At 51.3% G+C, this 22657-nt stretch overlaps 1 protein-coding gene across 2 annotated transcripts in view; it reads right to left on the reverse strand.

Moving 5' to 3' along the window:
• Positions 1-22657, reverse strand: part of PHACTR3 (phosphatase and actin regulator 3) — a 205595-nt gene that overhangs the window by 178814 nt on the left and 4124 nt on the right. The window contains exon 1 of one of the 2 annotated variants that reach the window (XM_018057602.1): positions 9516-10080. The exons of the other annotated variant lie outside the window; for it this stretch is intronic. Within the exon in view, the coding sequence (XP_017913091.1) occupies positions 9516-9633 (118 nt within the window). The 5' untranslated portion in view covers positions 9634-10080. Of the gene's footprint in view, positions 1-9515; positions 10081-22657 lie in introns of those variants that run through there. 2 annotated transcript variants of the gene reach the window in all.

Consider the following 22657-nt stretch of genomic DNA (forward strand, 5'->3'; position numbering starts at 1 on the left):
AGCGGTTTCTTGTGCACCTTCTATGAGCAAGACACTCACACTTTGGCTTTTGGAGCCAAAGACACAAGAGTGGACAAGACCTATCTTTTAAGTAAAAAGATGCAAATATGTTTCCCAGAAAGAGTGAAAAATACCAGAGGAAAGTAATCACATTAAAATGCCAATGCTGTTTGTAATAAGGGTCTTGAGGAAAAGACAAGTTCCATGAGATTCAAGGGGAAGACAAACAGGGTTTGGCCCCTGTGTCCCTCACCCAGAGTGCCTGCCCAGGAGAATGCAGGCAAGAAGCAGCGCTTGGTTTGTTCCATGTGGTATGTTATTAGATGCCCACCCCACCCCCCACCCCCTTATTCACCCTTCCCTCTGAAAGGATGAGATAAATAATAAAATATCCCTAAATCCTGCATTAGCGCCTATTAAGGCAGAGGCTTCTAGTTGCAAATATTAGGGGAAAAAAAGCACAGAAATTGAAACATAAGCTGCTGTTGCCTCCACTATCCACATGCCCTCCTTCCTGAGCCCAAAGCCAACCTCAAGGAGTCTGGAGTCAGCTAAGCACATTGCAACCTCATGTCTGTGAGGGTGTGACTCAGCCTTTGACCTTGACCTTTGACTTGGGCCAGTTAAACTAGTCCTGCATTCTGGCTCCCCTGGACCAGCTCCCTAATTAGGAAGATGGGCACAATCCCCCCAGAGGAGCCCCCAGCGCACACTAGCAACCCCTGGAACCAGCTCCAGGGCCATGCAGGAGGGAGGGTGGGGGAATCCTACAGAGCTACCTGATATCTCTCAGCAAGAGTGACCTTAGGCCAGAAGGGACCCTTGTTTCAACATCGAGAGGCACCATGGGGGAGCCTCAGAACTGCACAGAATCAGGGATTTCCGCTGTTACCAACAAAAACGTTCAAGGGCCTCCAAGTGGCCTCTGGTGTTAATGTCTCCATAATGACAGGTGGGGATAAACACCAGCTCATCATGACCCAGTCTCCCTGTATTCCAGGCACTCTGCTAAATGCTTTAGAGAAACCAACCCGTTGAATCCTCACCACCAAATGTCCGTGCAGAGACCCTTTACAGCAGGGAAACAAGGCTCAGAGATGTTAGGTAGGACTGTCAAAGTCACGTAGACCCAGGTGACATCAAAGAGTCCACACATCTGCCAGCTCCCCTCAATACCTTGTCTGCTGGTTTCCCGAGGCCAAGGCCCAACCATGGGAGAATAGAGGCTGCAGGAAATCCCAGCATGAATGCGACCAAGCCCTTCCCATCAACCGGTGGACTGTATTCCCTCCTCTTGACCTTAAACTGGGCATGTTCCCACTCTAACAGAATCAGGCAGAAGTGAGGACCACAAAGCCTGAGAGGGCCCATGCATAGCCCCAGCCAGGAGGCAACATTGCTGGGTCCAAGGAGGATGAGGTACAGGTGAAGAAGAGCCACCCAGCTGAGCCCAGCCTAAATGGTCAACCCTGCCAAACTGCAGACAGCAGAGGAGACAGCACCCAGCCTGCAGCACAAAGGTCTGCAGGCTGTCCTTACAGAGGACACACTGGATGCCACACAGAAGAGGACAGATCTGGGAGGCCTGGCATTTATTATGCATGTGTCCTGTCATTTCACAAGTCAACACCGTATGAACTGTCCCCCCCCCAGCCAGAGAGTGAGATTCCAGGACAAGCAATTCTTCTTTACATCACCCCACACACACCCATCATGCCCCCTGCACACAGGGGCATTTCCTACATCAGCAGATAAATAAGGATGGGAGAGTCACAGGTCAAGATGACAATGCACAAGAACACCTCTCATTTCACAGAAATGCACCACGTCTTAGCGATTTCCGCCACACCTGTGTCTCCTCAGTGGATGACCGTAACTAATTCATTAATATTTGAAGCCCATCTTCTTTTGTTTGCAAATAAATGTGATTTAAAGGAGGACTGCAACCTACCACTCTGTATGGAAGTGCATCCCCATTTACCTGGATGATAACAGGAAAACGAAGAAGGTGGGGGCGGCTGAGGGAACCCTACAGAGCAGTGCTCAGATGGGGACATCCCTGATGCAGGGGAGCTCTGCATAAAAGACCTGCCAGCAAACAAGCCAAGGTCAGCAGTCACTTGCCCCATGTGACTGCGGAAAGGCAGTCACCCTACAATTAACATTGCCAAGACAAAGTTTTCCTGCCAAAGGGAAGCAGAAAGATCATTTTTGGCAGGTCTTCCTGCCTTTATTTAAATCCCCTGAGCTAGTGATTACAGCAAGGCAAAAATTTTCTCTTCACATGGCTATAAACTTCCAAGAAGTAATGGGACCAAAAAATTAACTAATGACAATACAACTCAATAGTAAGAGTATTAAGACCAACGGCAACTTTAACAAACTATTACATTTAAAACAACTGCATAACAATGTGTGATAAATACATTTATTAAGTCTGTAGCCACAGCTGCCACTTTCTCTACTCAGATCTTGGCAAATTCATTTTCTGACAGCTGACCAATTGATGCCAGAGTCTACTCATGTCCCAGCCATGAGATAAGGTGTGTTGCCAAGCAACCCACCCAAATGACTTGCTTTAACACACATGGACACTCACCCCAGCCCATTAAGACAAGACCTTCAGCAACTCTGCCCATGGCTGGTTCTCTTTCAGCTCCTTGCCTGACCTCAAGTAAATAAATCTTGTCCTGTGGCCATTCTAGTTAAATGAACTAGGAAAGGGAAGAGTATATCTGTGCCTGTGTGTTTATGTGACTGCAGATTTGTATGTATTTGTGGCACAGGATGCTTGAAACAGAAATGGAATAAACACATGGATCTGCTTCATCTAAAGCACAGGAAGTGAAAGTATTAGTTGCTTAGTCATGTCTGACTCTTTGTGACCTCTTGGACTGTAGCCCGCCAGGCTCCTCTGTCCATGGGGTTCTCCAGGCAAGAATACCAGAGTGGGTAGCCATTCCCTTCTCCATGGGATTTTCCCAACCCAGGGATCGAACCCGAGTCTCCCCCATTGCAGGCAGATTCTTAACCATCTGAGCCATCAGGGAAGCCCAAAGCACAGAAGGCCTTCCTGTAAAAAGATGCATTTTGAAGCCAGTAATGGGTGGGGAGGGCCTAGAGTGACTGGGGCAGAGTGGGAGGGGCTGGTAGGTGGACGGGGCAGAGTGGGTGGGGCATGCAGAATGGGCCAGGCTTGAAACTCACCTAGATTCTAACTCCTCTCCACACAAATGTCCCCAGGGCCACCTGGCCCTTTGAGCCTACCTCAAGGGTTTGGAGGAAGATTAAATAAAAGGAAGCAAGATGCCCCAGTGTAACACTGAGCTGACAAGCATGCTTTCACTTTAGCCACTGAAAATTTACCAGATTATCAGCTAGTTAGGGAAGGGGCTGCAGATCAACCCACAGGCTGTCCCCACCTCTTCATCACAGGGTCCACTGCCTCCCAACTTTATTCCCAGAGGATGGAATGGTCTCAAGGTGATTAGGAGATGTCTGAGGAGACTGTTGCCCCTTCATAGCTGTGAAACCAATGACAGTGTCCGTTACAGACAATAGCTCAGTGATCCTCACCCACCTGGAGGAATGGACAATGCTGGCCACAATGTTACAGACAAGAAATGGAGATTCAGAGAGGTGAAGCAACTTGCCCAAGGTCACACAGCTTGTATGTGGCAGAGCCAGATCTGGGACTCCATCCAACTCCAGCCAAAGAATCTCTTTGGATGTCATTGTTTTCTTTGTCAAAGAGACCCATCCAGCCAGAGCCAACCATGGCACATTGTAGGCTCTCTGGAGGAGCTCACTGAATTGAGATAAATGAATCTTGTGTGGATAAGAAATGACCTCTGCTTGGGTGTCCTCCCCTTAAGGATGTGAGATGATCAGCTGAGGGTCTCCAGCACAAGGCCTCCCAGACCATGTCCATTCCTTCTGCGCTCTGACTTGTCTGTTCAGTCAACAGACAACCACTGGGGAACAGCCACAGGCTGCACAGCCAAGGAACAAGGGATAAGGACCTACCCGCAGGGTCTTCCACTCCAGAGCAGCATTGACTGAGCCACCCACAAGAACAGAATATTCTAGATCCATGCTATCTAACATGGCAGCTGCCAGCCACACGTAGCAACTGAACGCTTGAGGTGTGACAAGTGTGACCGAGGAAAGGAAATTTTAAGGTTGATTTATTTAATTTAGATATAAATTGCTGTAAGTAGCTAATGACTACGGTATTGGAGAGTGCTACCCAGCAGGAGGAACAGAGCATAAGCAAGTGGGTCAAATAAGTGAGATCATTTCAAAGAGTGAAAAGTGAGGAGATGGAAAGTGGCTGAAGTGACCACAAGGGATGGGGTGGGGGTGGGGGATAAACCCTGGACCCTGACTGTGTCTGACCTTCTGCCAAACAGCCATGCCTGGCACCTGGGAAGGTCCCAGGGACAAAGCTGTCCCTTGTCACTGCCTTCTGTGCCCTGTTAACGGAGCAGGGGATGAGGAACAGAAGTTTCAAAAGCTTTCAATCACTTCCTATGAGGAATGTGCAGTTGTTTTCATAACCAGGAAAAATTCTGCTTTTAAATTCTGTATTTTTTTTAAGCATCCAGCTTTTATGTTTAATAACCCCAAAGAAGAAGCTGATGAGGTAATTACTGCAGAGTTCTATTGCTAATTAAGCCATGGAGACGCTCTGCAAGGGGCCAGAGGGAGAACCCCAAAACTCAGGACTTCAGAGCAAGACAGCATTTGAGGAAAGAAGCCCAGAAGAACCAGGCCATGCAGAAAGCAGGTTGAGACCCCTTGTCTCCACCCCACATGGGGCACCCATAAACAGCAAAGGAACGCCAAGCCTAGAGTCTGAGGCGGGGCTGTGTCTGTGTGTCTGTCTGCAGCTCAGGTGGATGCTCTGAGGGTTTCACCCTCTCTGGGCCATGAGCAGAGGTGGACCTGTCCCTGCAGAGGGGCATGGCCCCCGCCCCCTCCACACTGAGCCTCCAGCCATCTCAAGCTGCCCCTGAGCAGCTTGCCCACAGTGGGCCCATCCAGCCACCTGGCCAGCCCCAGGCCTCATTCACTCAGACACTGTGCCTGGTCCCATAGATGCTTACCAAGGCCTCCAGTGAGCAGTTGGCGATGGGCTCCCAGCCTAGTGGGAATGGTCCACTGAGAATAAGACCTAAGTCCCAGGCAATGATGAACATCGTGAACAAGTTGGGACGAGAACTGGGTAGTGTGGGCAGGACAGCTACTTAATCTTATCAGATGAACAAAGAGGGCCCTCTGAGGAGGTAACATCAGATCAAGACCTGGGAAAGCAGGGAGTCGAAGGACACAGCCGTCTGGGGCTCAGGAGGCAGACAGGTCAGGGCAGTAACCACTGGACACATACTTAGACACACACACAGAAGTTGTCAGCAGAGACTGAGACAGTGGCTCAGGGAGGACTAGACACAGTGGGTCCCTGGATCTGCTCCCCTGACCGGTACCATCAGCATGACCAGGTCACTCGTTAGAACTGCACTTCACCGGCATCCACCACAGGCTGAACCGGAAACAAAGGGGGTGGGGTGAACAGGTGACTTCCAGGTGACTCTAATCCACAGCAGGGTTTGAGAATGAAATAGCTACATCAGCAGTCCTCCAGGGAGATTTTGCCCCCAGGGGACACCTGGCAGGTCTGAAGACATTTTCGATGGTCACAACCAGGGGCTGGGCTGCTACTGTCATCTTGAGGGCAGAGGTCAGGGATGCTGCTAAACATCTGACAATGCACAGGACACCCCATAGCAGAGAAGGACCCCATTACCAACGTCAGTGGTGCTGAGAAACCCAGTTGAGATCAAAAGGTCCCCTACCTGGTTGCACAGAAAAAGACAAGTTGCAAGTCCCCACGGAAACATTCTAAACAGCTGACCCTGGTAACTCTTCATTTAGTCTCGGGTCCGGCCCTCTGGAAACCAGAAAGAGAGCTGAGAGTGGAGGGAAAGGACAGCAAGGGATGCCCTGCAGGGACCGCTGTGTGTTGGGCGGGGAGAGGAATAGAGGGACGAGCAGGGAGCAGAGAGAAGGCAATGCAGCGAAAACCCAGGGAGGAGACGGTGGTGGGGAGAAGGGGACCAGAGGAGCAGCAAAGGGGGCGAGATGAGGGCGTGGCACATGACTAGACTGGTAGGAGGCCCGCACAAGACCAAAGCCGCAGTCTGAGAGCTGATAGAATTCCTTAAGACTAGGAACTCAGAGGGAGGAAAGGCGATGGGGATGCCAAGTTGCCTTTTTAAAATTTTAAGTTGTGGGGAAAATCCTGACCATACTTGTGGGCACAGAGTGAGGATTTGCAGACAGGAACCCTGGAAAGCTGCCTACAGAATTATGAGTGGAGCAATGATGTGGAAAGAGCATGAGGGTCGGTCCTCAAGGAAAGGCCTTCACCCTTGCCAGGCAGTCCATAGCCATAGATGCAGTCACAGAGAGATTTAACACACAAATAAGGCCACAAAAAGATGCTCACACTTGCCATCAATCACAGAGCCACAAATGAACACAACGAGACACTCCTTGTCACCCTTCACGAGAGAGAAAACCAGATGCACCACTCCAGGCATCGGGAAGGCTTTGGAGAAAGGATGTGCTCAGATTCTGAAGAAGAATCATGGGTCCATTTTCCAGGGGGAAGTGATATCAGAAAAATTTTAAATGTGAGCCTCCTGTGACCTAGACACATCCTACAGGAAATTCACATGGGAGTACAAGGAGGCTTTGCTTGGATGACCATTGCTGTATCGCTTCTAATGGGTAAAAAATGGAAACACACGTATAGCTCAACTGAGAAAAACATATTATTCAGGATACTATGTGGTTATTAAGAAAAGGAGATGGAGATACACTTGCCACATGGTGAGACCTCCTCCAAGATCCAGTGTTGAGTAGAAACCCAAACTGGAGAACCTTCCATGTGGTGTGAAACCACTTGTGTTCTCTTAAATGCCTTTTCCCAAGAACCTGCAGATATAAACATGCAGGAAAAGGTGGAAATGCCCCATGGAGCTCATCACAGAGATAACATCTGGAGAGGGATGGAGAGAGGTGTCACTGCTTACTTTCCTGTGATGTTCTGAGTTTCTGTTATGAGAATACTGATGCATCAAAAATGCACTTTGGAGGGGAAAAGGGCAAATGCCTTCACGAGCTGTTTTATAAAAACAAAGAAACTGTTGTTTCCAAAGATGGAGGCAGGTGACTGCGCACCAGGTCATTCCACAGCCGGCTCACCAGCCTCACTTCAGAGCAGCAGGTGGGCGAATGGGAGAGGTTCTTCAGGGAAAGAGAACTGAAGGCCTGGACTCTACAGCCTAGTGAAGAAATGCCTCGGGTGGGTGCGACAACACCACCAGTTTCTCTGGAAGCCAAGGTGCATCAGGAGATGATCCCATCAGGACTGACTGAGAGCAGACCATTTTGAACCATTTGAAAACGAATTTTAAATGGGTTTGCCCAAACAGAAGCATGCACTGCCTCAGCAAGAAGTGAGTTCCCCATCAAAAGAGGTATGCAAGCACATGCCGAGCCAACCAAGCAAAGCAGTTGTAGAAAATGCTCCCCTAATCCACCCTTCCCACTTCAAGCTTCCAGGCTGCTTCCGACCTGAAGATTCTGAATTTCTTTCCACCGGAACTGCTGTGTCTAACACAGTTCTTAAATACTTCATTCATTTTTCCTTTTCAGTAAGGTTCTACCACTCACAGAATTCTGTACATAGAGACATTCACCCCAGGTCTCTGCTCTTTGGGTGCCCTTCTGTGCATGTGAACCTGAGACTAACTTGGGCTTTCATCATCCCCCGCCATCACTGCATCACGGGCGTCCAAGCCCTTTCGCCTCTCTCCCAAGTGGACCGGCACGAGTCACCTGCCAAGCCCCGTGTTCCCACCCACGGAGGCATCAACTCACAGACAGCCAAAAAGCTAGATCCTCCATAGTTCCCATGTCAAGTTTGCGTCCTCTCACTGCCAGGGAGACAAAAGGAGCTGGCTTCTCTCGTGATGAGCCACTCAACTTCCATAATTGGAACAATCATGGATGTGCATCTCCGGCACAGAGAAAACCAATCCATCATGGAGTGCTGAAGGCTTAATCCCTGATTTCTAATAAAAGGATTAATTAAAGCCTTAAGGGTCTGCTTAGAGCTGCCTCTGCCTAAAACTCCAAGGAAATTAACTTGCCCTCCCAGATACCAAAAACAAAAAGCCAGGGATTTCCTCAGGCTGGTACCTTAGTTTGACCAAATGACACAGTGTCAACAGTCCTAACAAAGAAATCTTACAAGCCTTGTATGGGTTTATTGTTTAAAATTTCAGCTTGGGCCCTGGCGCCCCCAGAGCTGCCTCTAACGGGTCTTTCTTTGCAGTTAAATAGGGAAGCTGCTCTGTGTTCCAGCAAAGTGAAGGAATCTCCCCACAAAGCTGGATCACCCCAGCCCCAGGGGCCCTGTGGAGCTGCACGCCCACCAGTTAAGGTGATCAAGTCCCCATCTGGGTCTGGTGCCTTCAGAGAGAAAGAGTCATCAGAGGAAGGTAAGAGCAACTTATTGCCAAAACAGAACGTGTGAAGGGACCCTGCTTCCCTAGGATACGAATGGAGTCCTGTGGCTCCATACCAAAACACCAGCTTTGATTCTTTTTTTGAACCCTACATTTCAGAAGCTCAGACTTCTCCCTGTGAAGTGAAAATTGCCTTCTGGTGGAGAAAGGTTTTAATGATCACTTTGCTTCCTGCGTCTCCATGGTGACAGGCGCACAGCCCACCCCACCTCCCCCCCTCCGCTTTATTAGGCCTTTCTTCCTCCCTGGAAAGTAATCAATCAAGCCTTATGGACGCCTTTGTGACCGGATTTATCACCTAAACAATCGACGGTGCTGTGGGGGTGGGGGAGTGAACGAAGTCCATATTATTTAATGAAATCTGGCTCCGTCCTGGCGCACGCACGCCCTTCATCTCCCCGTGGCAGCTCCGCCAACACACCTGTCCCAGGAGGCGGGTGGGCGCGCCCAGGTGCGCCAGGCCCCGCCGACTTGGGAGCCCCGCGGAAGCCCCTCCGCGGCGGCAGCACCGAGCGCTCCCTGCCCGCGAGGGGACGCCCCAGGCAGGCCGCCGGGGCCACCGGAGCTGGGGTCCGGGGGAGGGAGGCAGAGCTCGGAGCCGGCACTGGCGGAGGTGGCCACGGTTCTGCCTCTGGTCCCCCAGGTGGTCAGCACCCAAAGGAAGGCAGCCCCTCGGAGAGGACAGCAGAGCCCACCAGTCCTCAAGGAGGGCGGATGCGGAGCGCCGGTCTCTACCAGGGAAACCGGTTCCTCCTCGGACAAAGGGGTCTCCGCCGCCTTACGGGGAGCCTGAGCGCCTGAGTCCTGCCGCGGCTCCCCAAACGCAGACCCGACGCGGAGCAGCGCCCGGAGACGTGCGCCCAGCGCCCCCTGCCCTGGCCTTCCCCGCCTGCCCCGCCGCCCCCGCCCGCCCGTTACCTGGGTTCTCCCCGGCGTCCGCGGAGGAGGTGGCCGAGGAGTCGGTGAGGACGCTGGGGTCACTCTGAGAGCGGCCCCGCGACACGAGGCAGCTGCTCTCGTCCTCGGACGCGGCCATGGGCCCGGCGGCGCTGGGGCAAGTTGGAGGGAGCCGCGTGCAATCAGAGCATCCAGGCGGCCAAGGTCACTGGCCAGGGGGCTGGAGGGGGCGTTTTTTAAAAAAGGAAAATCAAAAAGGACAGGGAAAGGCAAGGAGCGGGAGGACGAGGCCAGGGCTGGCTTCAGGGCGGTGAGACAATAGCCTGGCGGCGGCAGCCAGGCGCATCCCGGCGCGCGCGGCCTCGCTCCGTTATTTATTCGTGTTTATTCCCATTCTTCAGTCTCTATTCCAGGAAAAAAAAAAGTTGAACCAGGAAATAAAAACTTTTTCTTGTCAGTGTTTATTGCGTGCTTGGGGCAGGGGGTGATGTCCAGGAATTTCTGGGGGCGCTCCCTCCCCCCACCCCACCCCCCACCCCCCGGGGAAAGAAAGGAAAAAAGAAGAATCTTTGCTCTGGCAGTAGCTTTAATCTGAAAGCTGTTCTTGGAGCATCTGTTGGAAAACATTAGGATTCTCCCATCATGCCGCGCGAGAGGAGCCTGACGTCACGAGAGAGGGGAGTGAGAGCCAGCGCCGTGATGGGGAGGGGTCTCAAATACCTGAACTGCAAGCCGCCAGCCCTGAGGGAAGTGGGGGCTTATTCCTGAGTTCTGGATCGCCCACCCCCATCCCAGCCAGGCTCTAGAACCAAGGAGTCCACATACTGCTCCCTCCTCCTCCCCCAGCTGGAGAGGGTGCCTCCCTTGGTGGAGGCAGGGCCTGATCTCCCCAGCAGCTTCCCAGAGGTTCCCGGCCCGGGTTTGCCCTCTTGGGGATTTAGACAGGGGTCTTGCTGCCCAGGAGCCTCCTGGAATGACAGGGCGGGGCGTTCCCAACCTGTATCCCCGCCCACAGCATCCTCGTCCTCTCTGTCCACCCTTTCTTGCCCCACCCCTCCTTGCCGGAGGAGAGAGGCAGGAGGGGTGCCCGGCTCCTCCAGGGAGGCTTCCCACAGATTCCTTGATGGAGTTGAGGAGGCCAGGAGAGGGAGGTGACACCCGCTAGAGCTGCCACTTACAGAGGTGTCCCCCGAGGTGTTAACGAGCAATTCTCACCCTGCTAGATGGCGGGGGGGGGGGGGGGGGGGGCGGGGCGGGGGGTAGCGGGGGAGAGTGGGGGTGGGAACGGGGCGCGGGGGAGACGGGTGCCAGGGGGCGGGGAAACACAGGCAACTCCCACATCAGCTAAGGCAGGGACCCAGGCGCAAGGAAGAAGAGGCCAGCCTTGTAAAGGGCACAGAGAGGGACATGGTGGGGAGCGGTGTCACACAGCCTGGGCTAGGAAGGGGGCCAGATGCCTAGAGGGCAGGCCCCCAGGGGCACGGGGGGGCAGGGAGGGTGCATCAAGCTCCAGTGGGCGGGATCCCATCTCAGCCCCTCAAACCACCCCAGGGGGCAGGTGCCGCTCTCAGCCCCACTACGATGACAAAACCAACTGGGGCTCAGAGAAGGCACGGGCCAGGGGTCCTGCAGCTGGGCAGGGCCCAGGGACTTTCCTGGACTGCTCATTCGTCTCCAGCCCTGGAGCAGGGCTGGGGTGCAGGGGGTGCACCTGGCAGTGTTGGGTGAAGGACCAAGGACAGAACTGAGACACAGGAGATGACAGTCCTCACTGCACACGGGGCTTTGGGCTCTCAGGAGCAGGGGCCTCAGAGAAACCAAACCGTCCTTCCTTCCAAAAACCCCCACAGTCCACTGTGTAGGAGGTGGGCTTGCCAGACACTAGGAATCCAACAAATGAAACAAATGAGAAACACTCTCAGTGGGTCTTGCTGGGGGCAGGAGGATAGAGCCGACAATGGTGGCCAATAAATCAATAGAGGACCCCAAAACATTTCACTGGAGTTCTCAACATGTTGCTGTTCAGTCGCTCAGTTGTGTCCGACTCTTCGCGACCCCATGGACTGCAGCATGCCAGGCTTCCCTGTCCTCCACCATCTCCCAGAGCTTGCGCAAACTCATGTCCATTGAGTTAGTGATGCTATTCAACCACCTCATTCTCTGTTGCCCCCTTCTCCTCCTGCCCTCAATCTTTCCCAGCATCAGGGTCTTTTCCAATGAGTCAGCTCTTCGCATCAGGTGGCCAAAGTGCTGGAGCTTCAGCATCAACACGTACCATGAGGCAAAGAGGAACTTGGTAGGACATTTTACTAAACACTTTTTATCCACATAAAAATGTGCTGGTTGGGGAACACCTGGCTCCAGGCTGAGCCCTTTTCTGGGGTGGCGGTGGGAGGAAGGTATCATTTCTTCCTCACAAGCCTCGGAGGTGTGAGCTACCTTAGAGGTGAGTATACCTGCCCAGGTCGTAAGCCAGGACAGGCAGGGCCAATGCTCCTGGTCTGGGGTCTCTCCAAGTGCATCCTCAGGCAGCCCCAAGAGCCTTGCTGAGTCCTGGCCCAAACACAGGCAGGTCTCAGGAAGCCCTCAACCTCATCATCAGTGCCTCCCACATCTACATGACAAGGCCTTCCGTGGGCCTAGCCAGCAGCAGATGCAGAGATGGACCAGTGGGGTTGAGGCGGGCAGGGGAGTCGGGGAGACAGCAGCCCAGGGTCATGGGCAAAAGAAGGAGAGAAGGAAGGTGGCCTCATGGGCTTCCAGCTGTGTTCCTGCACCCCCCACCCTCATGCTTTGGGGCTTTCCCTACTCAGAACCTGTATTGTTACTGACAATATTTTTCTTTTAATCAATCGGTTTGGTCCCTGGGTTAGAAAGATCTCCTGGAGAAGGAAAGGGCAACCCACTGCGGTATTCTTGCCTGGAGAATCCCATGGACAGAGGAGCCTGGTGGGCTACAGTCCATGGGGTCACAGAGTCAGACACAACTGAAGTGACTCAGCACAGCACAGCATGGCTCAGCACTTAAATGCATTTTAAAGGAAAGCATCACTCCAGCAACAGAAATGTAGCTTCCCTGTCACACCTGCGGAGGATGAAGGACACAAGGATTGTCTATAGTTGCTAATATTCCCCCAATGCCTTGTCCATGTATGTACTATCTAAAACCATTTCTAGTTCCTTTGGGTGGTCTACACAGATATGCCTGCTCCCCTTAAGTGCATGGCGAGACTTAAAGGCACAGAGAAGGATAAGACTTAGCATTTGCTCCCGGAGCTCACATGGAGATTGGCGGGGGGTCAGGGGAGGTGTGGTGTGCAGGCAGAAGACAGGGGTAACAACCAAAATGTAGTTCTCAAACATATATGTCAGTACCATATTGATTTGTTTGAGCCAGGTAGGGAAAGAGATAGCCATTGTCTTTTTCTCTGGCTTTGAAATGTTCCATAATAAAAACAGTTTCAAGTTTAAAACAAATTAGTGAGCCCACCTCTACTGATCAGGAGAAATAAAAGTCTGGTGAATTGCTGGAAGGAGAAACTTGGACCTTCCAAGTCATCCACGCCGAGACTGGGGCTGGCGGGAGGTCTGGTCCCCGAGGTGTGCACAAGGCTGCTGTCTGTAAGTTCCAGCCTGCAGGATCCCCAGGAAATTGTGAAAGTCACCAACTGTCTGTCCTCAAGATTTCTGCAGGGGCCCAGGAAACAGGTGTTTGTTGACTGAACCAATGAGCACGCACACAGTGGGGTCGACACATTGCTGCTCCAGGAAAAGGGGATCAGCATCTTCAGAACCCCAGTAGCTCCAGGCTTTCAGGGACAGAGGTGGTCACTTCCTGACCCCCCTTCCCCAATCCTATGTTTCTCCTGATGCTCCAGGGAACTGTCCTTCCCCATCACAGGAACAGAATTAAACCAGCAAATTCAAATGCTTAAAAAGAACTATTCCAGACAAGCTCTTAGGGAATCAATGAAAGAGGGTCCAGAGGGCATACCCCAGGATGGGGATTCAAGACCAGAGGAAAGGGGAGAGTGAAGACAAAGCAGGTCCCCCAGAACCTGCAGTGAGGAGGGGAGTGCTGCCCTCTGCTGCTCACAGGAGGAACTGCACCAAACTGTGGCCCTTGGGAACTTCCCTGACTGAAGGGCTGACTTAGCCTTGAACTTGACTTCTTTTGCCCTTTGCCTTTGGTGGGGTCTCCACCACTGGCCTTGCGCATTAGGCTACCCAGGGTGGTGATTCATGTAGTGCCAGCTGTGGCTGTTTTCTAAACACACCCAACTCTTCTAAAACAAAAGCCTTCATGTCAGCAACCATGGTCCCCACGCTGAAGGGCATGGCAGCCAGAGCTGGCCTGAGAAGCGTGCTTAGTCTGCCTCGCAGTGTCTTCTGTGCTCAGGCTGCTACAGAAGCCCTTCTGGGCCAGGGTCTGAGATCCAGGCAGGAGAGGGGTTTTGATCACTTTCTGCGTCTCCCCTCTAGGTGAGGGTGGGGGAAGGGCACTGCTCACAGGGTGAGGGCATTCGACAGGACACCCAGCTCTCAGGACACAAAAGTCCTCTGATGCAAGACACTGACCTTCTAACATCTTATGTGCCTTGAGCACCTGCAGGTGACCAGGGAGAAACACATAGGATGGAAGTGATGGAGGCAGAAGAATGGGGAACAAGAAGCCCGACCAGGGGAGGGACAGGGTGCCCTCTGAAGGAAAGACAGAAAACAGCCCCAGGCAGGCTCATCTGTGTCATGGACCCTCCTGTCCTTTCCTGGTTCATCCTATTTTCCTTCCTTGCTGGAGGATGTTTCCAGCTAATGAAGGGAAGCGCCAGACAATTGATGCTTTTGAACTGTGGTGCTGGAGAAGACTCTTGAGAGTCCCTTAGAGTACAGTGAGATCAAACCAGTCAATCCTGAAGGAAATCAGTCCTGAATATTCGGTGGAAGGACAGATGATGAAGCTGAAGCTCTAATACTTTGGCCACCTGATGGGAAGTGCTGACTCATTAGGAAAGACCCTGATTCTGAGAAAGACTGAAGGCAGGAGAAGAAGGGGACGATAGAGGACGAGATGGTTGGATGGCATCACCGACTCAATGGACAGGAGTTTGAGCAAGCTCTGGGAGATGGTGGAGGACAGGGAAGCCTGGCTTCCATGGGGTCGCAAAGAGCTGGACACGACTGGATGACAGAACAGCAACAACTAATGAAGGGAGAGGGGCTGGTGTAGGACCCCCAGGAAATGTGCTGATGGAGAGCCACACAGAGAAAAGGCAGTTGTCGTCAGGATGATGGCACTGTCCCTGCTCCCTACCTGAGTGTCCTATGTGGCCCTGGAGCCGCAGCGGCCACCTGTGACCCCGGGGGGACACACACGAGGATGGGATGCCCCAAACTGTGGAGAAAGGGATTATGAAGGGCATGGATGCTTGGAATGCTGACAACAAGTAAAAGGGCAAAGGACAACGCTCATCGGAAGCCACGCTCACCGCCTCGACCATCCTGCCACTTGACTCTTTTAAAAGGAAATAAGTCATGTTTAAATAAAGATCACTGTCACCCAAACACTGACCCTTTCCTCCGATTCAGCGTGTACACTGTAATATGTTTACCGGATTTACATTCTAAAGGGACCAGTTTCCTTTCCCACGGGAGACCCCGGAGCTGGGCTCACTGCCTCACCACACACAGATTTATGCTTCCAACACCCCATCGCAGCGGGAAAGGGAGAAAAAGTACTTCATCGCAGAAGAGTTCAAACACGGCATGGCGCCCAATCCATAAATTACAGAAAACCCATAGCACAAGGCTTATCGGTAGTACTTTAAAAATACATCTTAAGTTCCGCAGCTGGAGTGACAATTCCAAGAATCCACTTGTACAAACCTATAAATAATGATGGCCTGTCCGTGTTTTCACAGAAGCCGTGATCTCTTTCAGGGCCCATAATTCACTCAACTTGTATGTGGGTTAAAGCTGGTGGGGTCCACTGGGGTTTCATGGGGGAAGGGGAAGTTATTTAGGTAATTAGATACTGGCATCCTCACCAGGCTCCATTCTGGAATAGTAACAAGAGTTCTTGTGACTTCCACGGCACACAGGGAGACAACATTCATATCTGTGCTTAGCAGAGGCTTCATCAGTTCAGCGAGTTGGAGTGCAACAAAGATTACTCCTGGTACTTCACATTGCTGTTTTGGGGGATTGCTCACCCTCCTACTTCATTTTTTTGAAGGGTCACCTGGGAGACCCAGGATTTTAGGAGAATGGGCTCTGGGGGTCTATCAGCAGGACAGAGTGGAGGGGCCGAAATCTAGAGTGAAGTGGGTTCTGTCTCCCACCAGAACCTGAAACACACAGCAAAGACCCAAGGGGGTGGGGCCGCTGGCACTGCATTCAAAAAGAGCCCACAGCCTTGATCTAAAAGATGTTCTAGAGAACATGAGGCCCCTGTTTGGGGTCTGACTGACTGATTCACTCATTCATAGTACATGCCAGGCACTGTAGGGGGCAGGGAAGGGGAGGGGAAAGCCCCTCCCCACACAGCACATGCAAAGGCCCTGGGGTGGAAATACTGGGCAGGCAGAAAGGCTGAGAAGGGGCTGGGTGGTTGAAGTGCTGAGGGCAGGGTGGCATGCAGGGAGGGTGGGGGACAGGCCCAGGACTCAAGGGGTCTCATGACCCATGGTGCAAAGCACAGATTTTATCCTGGGAGGAATGAAAAACCCAGAAGGGTCCCCAGCCAGGAAAGAAAGAATGAATTTCTCTTCTCTAGGGAGGTTATGTGGAGAAGGCAATGGCAACCCACTCCAGTACTCTTGCCTGTAAAACCCCATAGATGGAGGAGCCTGGTAGGCCGCAGTCCATGGGGTCACTAAGAGTCGGGCACAACTTGAGCGGCTTCACTTCCACTTTTCACTTTCATGCATTGGAGAAGGAAATGGCAACCCACTCCAGTACTCTTGCCTGGAGAATCCCAGGGACAGAGGAGCCTAGTGGGCTGCCGTCTATGGGGTCGCACAGAGTCGGACACGACTGAAGCGACTTAGCAGGGAAGTTACGGGAGGCAAAAAGGGGCCGGGAGATAAGGGGGTGGGCTAGGGGCTGCTGCACTGGACTGGGAGAGACACAGGCAGCCTGGAATGCAGAGTGCTGGATGGAGCCCAGGTACCTTGTAACTGTGTATGTTGCAGCCACTCTTGATGCAAAGGTACCCAGTAGCTGAACTGTAATAGGAAAATTCCTACACAGGATTACTGTTACAATTCAGACAGTTACCAACTGATTCCTGTGCTCTGTAATTTGGGCAAGGGGGTTGTTCCTTGAAGTTGGATGTGACTGCCCCTCCCCCAACACAAATTCATGGAGCCTGGTCCACCACAGTGGATTCACCCTGTCCTTACCTAGTGCTTAGTGTGGGCTGGACCCTGGGCCAGTCAACTTACCCAAGAGTGTAGACAGGAATACCCTCAGATTCCAGCCCCAAGTTACTCATGCAAACATGACTCTAGGCAGTACAGGGAAGGCTTTTGTGAACAAAAACTGGGTTATCATAAACTGCCTGATTGATATCATCAGTCTCCTGATGATGGGAGATTATCCCAGATGATCGGACCTGGCCGTGTAATCACAGGACCCTCAAGGCAGAGGGAAGACAGAAGGGAAGGAGTGGGCAGAGGAGAGACAAGACATTGGAAGATGTGGCCACCACCGCTGGCCTTGAGGGGGCCACAAGGGAACATGGTGGCCTCTGGAAATGATCCCCCAACAGCCTGCAGGGAAATGGGGACCCAGGTCCTGCAACCCATGAGCTGGACTTGGCTTCCCTCTCGGAACTCCAGGAAGGACCACAAACCTGGCCACACCTCAACTCCAGCCCATAGGACTCAGAGCAGGGCACCGGCTGAGTCCACCACACCTCCAACCCAGGGGAGGATACGTGATGATAAACAGGTGTCACTTTGCCTGCAAAGTTTGTGGTCCTCCGTTTTGGCAGTCACACATCCTCCCATCCATTCTCCTGAGTGTCTGAGGCCTCTAGTCCTGGTGTCATCCTCTAGCCACAAGGAGGGCGAGGTTCAGAGGGGAAGGTCAAATGGGGTCAGAGGGGAAGGTCATGCAGGTCTCCAAGGGTCCTTCTCCCACTGCTGCACAACCCTGGATGACCCCACACAGACCATCTGCGAAGAGGGATGTGCGCACATCCAAGGTCAACCCAAGACTCAAATGAAGGGTATGACCCATGCAGGAGGACTGGGGGAGAGAACCACCCTGGCATCCCACCTACGGAGCACAGACATACACCTGAGGGGCAGGGGTCTCTCCTGCCACCAGCCACCTTGTTTCCAAATCAGGCTTCTCCCAGGTGCAGCCAAAGTTGGGGCACCCAGAAAGGACTCCCGCAAGAGGCATCAAGAACTAGCCTTGTCTTCCAGGATAAAAGGCAGAGAACATAAATCCTGAGGCAGGAGAGCAAAGGCTAAGAATCCAGAGGCTGCCAAAGCTGACCACCCAGGTTCAGGTGCAGCTCCAGCAGCTGTGTGACCTTGGGCTACTTAGGCCATCTCTCTGAGCCTTGGTTTTCCTCATCTGCCAAGTGGGCTCATGCCTCCCATAGAGACATGCAGACAAAGGGGAAGAGCTAAGGACAGGTCTGGCCCTGGCTGCTGGATCATCTCCTTTCCCACAAAGGAGATTTCAACCTGGCCTCTCCCACCGTGGTAACTCCCACACAGACCCAATGCAAATGACTGTTATCAAATATTTGTCACTTTCACCATAATTCTCCAAGTTAGAAATCACTGTTCCATAAATGAAAGAATACCTCCTCTTAATTTTTATCATCCCAATGTATAACCAAGAGGTAAAAGGTTGAAGCTAATTTACAGTGAGTTTTTACTGTGGCTTATAGGAAAAAGGGAGCTTCCCTGGTGGCTCAGATGGTAAAGAATCTGTCTATGATGCAGGAGACCTGGGTTTGATCCCTGGATTGGAAGATGCCCTGGAGAAGAGAAAGGCAACCCACTCCAATATTCTTGCTTGGAGAATTCCATGGACAGAGGGGCCTGGCGGGCCACAGTGCATGGGGTCACAAAGAGTCAGACACTCACTTTTTCATAGGAAAAAGCCCAGACAGAAAAGCGATTAAAGTAAAAATAGAAATTTGCAACAAGCCTCACCCGTGCCAACATCCTTATTACCTGAGTACGTAAGAATTAAAAGAAAGGAAGGCACAGATGAAAGATAACATTCTCTTCAGACAGATGTTCTAGACACTCTTAAGTGGAAAGAGAGGCAGTCCTTCACTCATAGCAGAAACCTCAGCAAGGGCAGGGTCTATTTCTGGTCCTTGCCCTGCGGGGCAGCGGCAGTGACCCCACCATCCGAAAGCACACGGTGCAGGCAGCAGGGTGCCTGCCTGGCTTCCAGGAGCCTGCTGGGGACAGAATGGGACACAGATGGACAGGGAAGCAGGTGAGGTGGACGCTTTGATAGGAGCTTCTAAATTAGGAGTGAGCGTAATAAATTAGGGGGCTGGGAAGGAGGCAACTGCTAAGGGTGCCTGTCTGTACCTATACGGAGTGCAAGGGGTCAGTATGGGAGGAGAGGGCCCAGGCGGGCCTCCACTCACCTGTTTTAAGTTTGCTACAGCAAAGGTGTGCTAATAATTGGAAACAGCCTAGAAAGACAATGTGCTTTCAGAAGAACAGGGCAGACTCAAATAGAGATGCTGCGAGCTGCTTCCTATAACTCTGGAGGGAAATCAATGCCAAACTGGGGGATTTTTCTGCAAAAATGGGTCTCCTCTGGGGAGAAACCAGAAGCTCCATGTAAGACCAGATGCTGCCCAAAGGAAGAAGCTTCTAGAGCCCGAGGGCAGCTCTCTCCAGGGGCTGAGAAAAGGCAGGATTTCCCAGGCCCCACCTGCTGTCCAGGCACTCAGGAAGCCCCCCTGCCACACTCAGGACATGGGTGTGCCCAGAGCAGTGAGCAGATCGCTGCAGGACCAGTCCACACTGGCCACGGAGGACGGAGCGCTAACAAGGGAGTGAAGAGAGGGCTGTGGTATGGGGTCTCCAGAGACTGCAGGCCCCTCTGGTCACCAGTGAACACCCAAGCACAGCTGGGGGGAGTTTTATGCAAGGGGTGTGCACTGCTACTACTGTTTTTCCTTAAAATAAACTGCAACTGTATTCAGTAGAAATCCCAAAGGCAGCAGGTTGCCTTAATGAAGCTCAGTGCCCTGGGTTTATTAAGTCTTGAGATGCATGTCTGTGTGGGTACACAGGGATCAGCTCCTTCCGGGGTCGGGGGGGGGGTGGTGGGGCAGGGTGGCAAGTTCAGCCTTTGACAGCAGCTGAGCAGCAAGGAGGGGCACCTAGGATTCTCCAGACACCTGACCCTGTGGGCTGGTGTTTCTGGGTAAAAGTGAAAGTGTTAGTTGCTCAGTCATATCTGACTTTTTGCAACCCCATGGACTGTAGCCTGCCAGGCTCTTCTGGGCATGGAATTCTCCAGGCAAGATACTGCAGTGGGCTGTCATTTCCTTCTCCAGGGGATCTTCCCAATCCAAGGATTGAACCCAGGTCTCCTACACTGCAGGCAGATTCTTTACGATCTGAGCCACCAGGGAGGTTCTCTGGGTAAAAAGGTTTCTTAAATGCAAAATGAAGTATTGATCATATCAGTAAAACCATATAACTTATCGAATCAGAAAGCAAATTCTTGCCCCAAACCTGCTTCAGTTTAAGGTTCAGGAGACACAGGCTGCCTTGTAGTCACGTGTCCACTCCCCTCCCGCAGGCCACCTTTCCTCTTCTGCTAACACATGGCTGGACCTTTTCATCAGAACCAATGACTCCCTGAGTTAAACATTTTGACTCCTAGAATTCCTATTAGAAATCTGTATTCAGGAGAAATAAATCAAGAATTTGGGATTAACAGATATACATTACTATATATAAAATATATGAACAGCAAGGACCTACTGTATAGCCCAAAGGCAACTATAGTTAATATCTTGTAATATTGGAAAATGGAAAAGTATCTGAAATATATCTATCTATTTACAGGTGTAACTGAGTCACTTTGCTGTATACCTGAAACAAACACAACATTGTCAGTCAACTATACTTCAATATAAAAAAAATCTGTATTCTACCTCATGCTAGTTACGGAAGCATAGCAGATTAGAAACAAATGTAAAGAAAAAAGCTACACACTCATCAAAAGGAAACAGGGATGGAGGTGTTCATGATGAGTCAGTTGTCCTGATTTGCCCAGGGCTCAGCGGTTCTCAGGACATGAGAGTTTCAGCGCTAAACCAGGACCACCCTGGGCAAACTAGGACAAGACATTCACTCTAAATTTGAGGCAGAAAGAGACTTCTTAAAGAAGACACAAAAGGCAAAGACGTAAAGAAAAAGCTTAATGAACTTGACTACATCAAAGCTGAAAACATGGAGATGAAATGTACGGCTTGGTGATGACAGAAGTATATTGTAGGTTTGAAAGTTGCTGAGAGAGCAGATTGTACACCTTCTCATTACACACACACACTCACACACAAATTATAACTATTTATCATAATGAACACTAACCAGACTCATTGTGGTGGTCATTTTGCGATATATACAAACAGTGAATCGTTATAGCATCTACCTAAAATTTACATGTTATATGTCAATTATACCTTTAAAGAGCAAACTAAAAACTTCTACTCAACCAAAGCTACAATAAACAGAATTAAAAGCCAAGCCACAGGGAGAGCAAAAATCTCTGCAAGCAAGCAGAGGATTAGAACCCAGAATACACACAGAGCTCTCGAGACACCAATTACAAAAAGAAACTAACAACCCCACAGAAAAGAAGCAACTCACAAAAAGCGAATCCACATGGCCAATTAACGTAAGGAAAACCTTCTCCAGAAATCGAGAGACTACAAATGAAACCAAGAAAGTCCCCCTCTTCTGCTGTGGGACTGACGATATTTAAGAAACTGAACAAGAGAACCTTTCAGACACCGCAGTTGGGAGTGATACAGCCGCTCTGGAAAAATATGTCGCTAAACCAAGAGAAATTTACAACAGGCTCTTTCTATGCCCCAGAAATTCCACACCTTAGAACAAGCCCTCAAGACAAACTCGTGTATAAGTGCACGAAGGGGATGCACAGAGAGACACAGCCTGTAACAAGAAGGACTGAGGACGCCCTCCACGGGCAGCAGCCACAGAAAGGTCGCAAATGGTGGAATATCCTAAATCAAATAGGAAGACTCTACGAACCCAGATAAACCTCCCAGACATGCTGCTGAATGAAAACAGTAAGTTTCAGAACAAGACGGCTGTATTCAGACACCATCTCTTTAAAACACTGCTGCTGCTGCTAAGTCGCTTCAGTCGTGTCCAACTCTGTGCGACCCCATAGACGACAGCCCATCAGGCTCCTCCACTCATGGGATTTTCCAGAAGTACTGGAGTGGGTTGCCATTGCCTTCTCCGCTTTAAAACACTACAGGAAACCATTCTGTACAGCTTCTACCAAGACCCCCACACACACATGAAGACAGTCTTGTGGGAAAAGATTCACAGAAACAGTGGTTCTCTCCCAGGAAGGAGAGGAAGGAGTCACTTTCACTTCCCACTTGGAGAAAATTTGCGATCCCATGGACTGTAACCCATCAGGCTCCTCTCTCCATGAATTCTCCAGGCAAGAATATTAGAGTGAGTTGCCATTTCCTCTTCCAGGGGATCTTCCCAATCCAGGGGTCAAACTCCGGCCTCCTGCACTGCAGGCAGGTTCTTTACCACTGCACCAACTGGGAAGCCCATTCATGAAATACTAGAGTAATTATATATATTTTTTTTCTCCAAAGAAACCTGTTGCCTGCCTAGAACACCTCAGACGTTCACTGGACAAATATTTATCTGCTACAGACAGATTCCATTCTAAAACCTGAGGATCACTCATTTCCCTTCAACCAAAAATGGAGCCATAGACCAATTAATCTGGCCAAGCTCATCCGCCGTCCTTAAGGGGGTGAGGCACCGCTTTGCCTGGATGCAGCATACGTGGCACCCCCACTGCTGCCTGGAGGTGGCAAACCCTGCCTTCACCTCCCAGTGCACACCTGTCACCAGAGAGAAGACTGAGGCCAGAGGATGATC

This window comes from Capra hircus, chromosome 13 (genome assembly GCF_001704415.2).
Source record: "Capra hircus breed San Clemente chromosome 13, ASM170441v1, whole genome shotgun sequence".
Classification (NCBI taxonomy): Eukaryota; Metazoa; Chordata; class Mammalia; order Artiodactyla; family Bovidae; genus Capra; species Capra hircus.